Source organism: Coregonus lavaretus (genome assembly GCF_964263955.1).
Source record: "Coregonus lavaretus genome assembly, contig: HAP1_SCAFFOLD_1515, whole genome shotgun sequence".
In the NCBI taxonomy this organism is placed as follows: domain Eukaryota; kingdom Metazoa; phylum Chordata; class Actinopteri; order Salmoniformes; family Salmonidae; genus Coregonus; species Coregonus lavaretus.
The window spans coordinates 60,001-64,865 of record NW_028158062.1 but is presented as its reverse complement, the minus strand read 5'-3'; the positions used below and the strand labels follow the sequence as shown (position 1 = coordinate 64,865).

At 43.5% G+C, this 4,865-nt stretch overlaps 1 protein-coding gene across 4 annotated transcripts in view; it reads right to left on the bottom strand.

Annotated features, from left to right (window-relative positions):
* The window catches only part of LOC311124456 (ectodysplasin-A-like), a 53,185-nt gene continuing 48,320 nt past the window's right edge, over positions 1–4,865 (bottom strand). For all 4 annotated transcript variants that reach the window (XM_084198602.1, XM_084198604.1, XM_084198603.1 and 1 more), the window contains one exon: positions 1–912. In XM_084198602.1, coding sequence (XP_084054728.1) covers positions 667–912 — 246 coding nt within the window. In that variant the 3' untranslated portion in view covers positions 1–666. The remainder of the gene's footprint in view (positions 913–4,865) is intronic.

The window sequence follows — 4,865 nt, the reverse complement described above, 5'->3', positions numbered from 1 at the left end:
AGGACTGAGGAGTCTCCCTGTCCAAGGAGCAGGACTGAGGAGTCTCCCTGTCCAAGGAGCAGGACTGAGGAGTCTCCCTGTCCAAGGAGCAGGACTGAGGAGTCTCCCTGTCCAAGTATCCATCTGTAGCTGGACAGTCAGCGTGTAGTACTCGGTAATATCCAGCAGGGGTCTCCCCCTCCCCATCCACCAGCCAGGTATAGGAAGAGGTCCCTCTCTGACGGAGGAAAAGAGAAACCCTCTCGGGTTTGAAAGGGTTAGTTATCATAATCTTTGGCTCAGGGCTCCTCCTCCAGTCTGAACTGGGTTGTATTGACTAGGAACCAAACAGGGAGGGACTGTCTACCTGAACTTGTCCAATAAGAAACACTTGTTTTAGTTTTTTCTGTTGCAAAACATTTTGGTACGGCAGGTGTGCACTAATGAATATGTCCCTGGTGTGATTGATAGTTACTTAGCGGTGGGAGTCTCCCCCAGCCGGACGCTCCCCAGGAAGGAGGACAGTAGTGTGATTGGTCATGGAGCGCCAGGAAGGAGGTGTGATTGGTCAGGGGGAAACCCCCAGCCTGACGCTCCCCAGGAACGTAGTATGATTGGTCAGGAAGTCCCAGGAAGGAGGTGTGATTGGTCAGGGAGCCCCAGGAAGTGGTGTCGTATTGGTCATGGTCAGGGGGAGTCCCCCAGCCTGACGCTCCCCAGGAAGGTAGTATGATTGGTCATGCTGATCAGCGTGTCCTCATAGACCATCCTGATGGAGATCCTTTGCCCCGTCCTCAGCAGGCTGACCCCCGCCGTGTAACATGTGTTGAACTTCCTCTGACCCGTCTCCATGCTGCAGGTACAACGCAGGAAGGGGGTGGAGTCTACCATCACCTCGTAGCTGGCGATGTCCGTGAAGTTGAGATAGTACACCTGGGGAACAGAGGGAGAAGGAGAGAGACAAGTCCAAAGAGTTTACTAAAGTTTGCCAAAAAGCACCTGGATCATCAAGACTCTTTGAAGAACGTTCTATGGACAGATTAGTCAAAACTAGAACTTTTTGGACGACTTGGATCCCATTATGCCTGGCGAAAACCAAACACTGCATTCCACAGTAAGAACCTTATACCAACGGTCAAGCACGGTGGTGGTGGTGTGATGGTTTGGGGATGCTTTGCTGCCTCAGGACCTGGACGACTTGCCTTAATAGAAGGAACCATGAATTCTGCTCTGTATCAGAGAATTCTACAGGAGAATGTCAGACCATCTGTCTGTGAGCTGAAGCTGAAGCGCAGCTGGGTCATGCAGCAAGACAATGATCCAAAACACACAATCAAGTCTACATGAAAATGGCTAAGAAGCAAAAAAAAATACGTTTTGGAATGGCCTAGTCAAAGTCCAGAACTAATCCCAATTGAGGTGTTGTAGCAGGACTTGAAACGAGCAGTTCATGCTTCAAAACCCACAAATGTCGCTGAGTTAAAGCAGTTCTGCATGGAAGAGTGGGCCAAAATTCCTCCACAGCGACGTGAGAGACTGATCAACAACTACAGGAAGCATTTGGTTGGGAGTCATTGCAGCTAAAGGTGGCACAACCAGTTATTGAGTGTAAGGGGGCAATTACTTTTTTTACACAGGGGCATTGGGTATTGCATTACTTTTTTTTATGAAATAAATATGTAATTGTTGTGTTATTTGTTCCCTCAGGTTCCCTTTATCTAATATTAGGTTTTGGTTGATGATCTGATAACATTCAGTATCAAACAAAGGCAGAGAACATTAGAAAGGGGACAGCTCTGAATGGTCTGTCACTCTATACAGTAGGGTTAGCACCTAGATACAACCCTCAGCTTCCCTGTCTCACACACTACCACTCAATAGGTTGGACACACCTACTCATTATTCAAGGGTTTTTCTTTATTTTTACTATTATCTATATTGTAGAATAATAGTGAAGACATCAAAACTATGAAATAACACATATGGAATCATGTAGTAACCAAAAAAGTGTTAAACAAATCAAAATATATTTGAGATTCTTCAAAGTAGCCACCCTTTGCCTTGATGACAGCTTTGCACACTCTTGGCATTCTCTCAACCAGCTTCATGAGGTAGTCACCTGGAATGCATTTCAATTAACAGGTGTGCCTTGTTAAAAGTTAATTTGTGGAATTTATTTCCTTCTTAATGCGTTTGAGCCAATCAGTTGTGTTGTGACAAGGTAGGGGGGGGTATATAGAAGATAGCCCTATTTGGTAAAAGACCAAGTCCATATTATGGCAAGAACAGATCAAATAATCAAAGAGAAACGACAGTCCATCATTACTTTAAGACATGAAGGTCAGTCAATACGGAAAACGTCAAGAACTTTGAACGTTTCTTCAAGTGCAGTCGCAAAAACCATCAAGCGCTATGATGAAACTGGCTCTCATGAGGACCGCCACAGGAATGGAAGACCCAGAGTTACCTCTGCTGCAGAGGATAAGTTAATTAGAGTTAACTGCACCTCAGATTGCAGCCCAAATAAATGCTTCACAGAGTTCAAGTAACAGACACATCTCAACATCAACTGTTCAGAGGAGACTGCGTGAATCAGGCCTTCATGGTCGAATTGCTGCAAAGAAACCACTACTAAAGGACACCAATAAGAAGAAGAGACTTGCTTGAGACAAGAAACACGAGCAATTGACATTAGACCGGTGGAAATCTGTCCTTTGGTCTGATGAGTCCAAATGTGAGATTTTTGGTTCTTTGTGAGACGCAGAGTAGGTGAACGGATGATCTCTCCATGTGTGGTTCCCACTGTAAAGCATGGAGGAGGAGGTGTTATGGTGCTTTGCTGGTGACACTGTCTGTGATTTATTTAGAATTCAAGGCACACTTAACCAGCATGGCTACCACAGCATTCTGCAGCAATACGCCATCCCATCTGGTTTGGGCTTAGTGGGACTATCATTTGTTTTTCAACAGGACAATGACCCAAAACACACCTCCAGGCTGTGTAAGGGCTATTTGACCAAGGAGAGTGATGGAGTGCTGCATCAGATGACCTGGCCTCCACAATCACCCGACCTCAACCCAATTGAGATGGTTTGAGATGAGTTGGACCGCAGAGTGAAAAGCAGCCAACAAGTGCTCAGCATATGTGGGAACTCCTTCAAGACTGTTGGAAAAGCATTCATCATGAAGCTGGTTGAGAGAATGCCAAGAGTGTGCAAAGCTGCCATCAAGGCAAAAGGGGGGCTACTTTGAAGAATCTGAAATATATTTTGATTTGTTTAACACTTTTTTGGTTACTACATGATTCCATATGTGTTATTTCATAGTTTTGATGTCTTCACTATTATTCTACAATATAGATAATAGTAAAAATAAAGAAAAACCCTTGAATAATGAGTAGGTGTGTCTAAACTTTTGACTGGAACTGTTTATCTACCTCAATTACCTCGTACAAATTCATATCGACTAGGTACTGGTACTTCCTGTATATAGCCATGTTATTACCTGGTACTCCCTGTATATAGCCATGGTATTACCTGGTACTTCCTGTATATAGCCATGTTATGACCTGGTACTTCCTGTATATAGCCATGGTATTACCTGGTACTTCCTGTATATAGCCATGGTATTACCTGGTACTTCCTGTATATAGCCATGTTATGACCTGGTACTTCCTGTATATAGCCATGGTATTACCTGGTACTTCCTGTATATAGCCATGTTATGACCTGGTACTTCCTGTATATAGCCATGTTATGACCTGGTACTTCCTGTATATAGCCATGTTATTACCTGGTACTCCCTGTATATAGCCATGTTATGACCTGGTACTTCCTGTATATAGCCATGTTATGACCTGGTACTTCCTGTATATAGCCATGGTATTACCTGGTACTTCCTGTATATAGCCATGTTATGACCTGGTACTTCCTGTATATAGCCATGTTATGACCTGGTACTTCCTGTATATAGCCATGTTATTACCTGGTACTCCCTGTATATAGCCATGTTATGACCTGGTACTTCCTGTATATAGCCATGTTATGACCTGGTACTTCCTGTATATAGCCATGGTATTACCTGGTACTTCCTGTATATAGCCATGTTATGACCTGGTACTTCCTGTATATAGCCATGTTATGACCTGGTACTTCCTGTATATAGCCATGGTATTACCTGGTACTTCCTGTATATAGCCATGTTATGACCTGGTACTTCCTGTATATAGCCATGGTATTACCTGGTACTTCCTGTATATAGCCATGTTATTACCTGGTACTTCCTGTATATAGCCATGTTATGACCTGGTACTTCCTGTATATAGCCATGTTATGACCTGGTACTTCCTGTATATAGCCATGTTATTACCTGGTACTCCCTGTATATAGCCATGTTATGACCTGGTACTTCCTGTATATAGCCATGTTATGACCTGGTACTTCCTGTATATAGCCATGGTATTACCTGGTACTTCCTGTATATAGCCATGTTATGACCTGGTACTTCCTGTATATAGCCATGGTATTACCTGGTACTTCCTGTATATAGCCATGTTATGACCTGGTACTTCCTGTATATAGCCATGGTATTACCTGGTACTTCCTGTATATAGCCATGTTATGACCTGGTACTTCCTGTATATAGCCATGGTATTACCTGGTACTTCCTGTATATAGCCATGTTATTACCTGGTACTTCCTGTATATAGCCATGTTATGACCTGGTACTTCCTGTATATAGCCATGTTATGACCTGGTACTTCCTGTATATAGCCATGTTATGACCTGGTACTTCCTGTATATAGCCATGGTATTACCTGGTACTTCCTGTATATAGCCATGTTATTACCTGGTACTTCCTGTATATAGCCATGTTATGACCTGGTA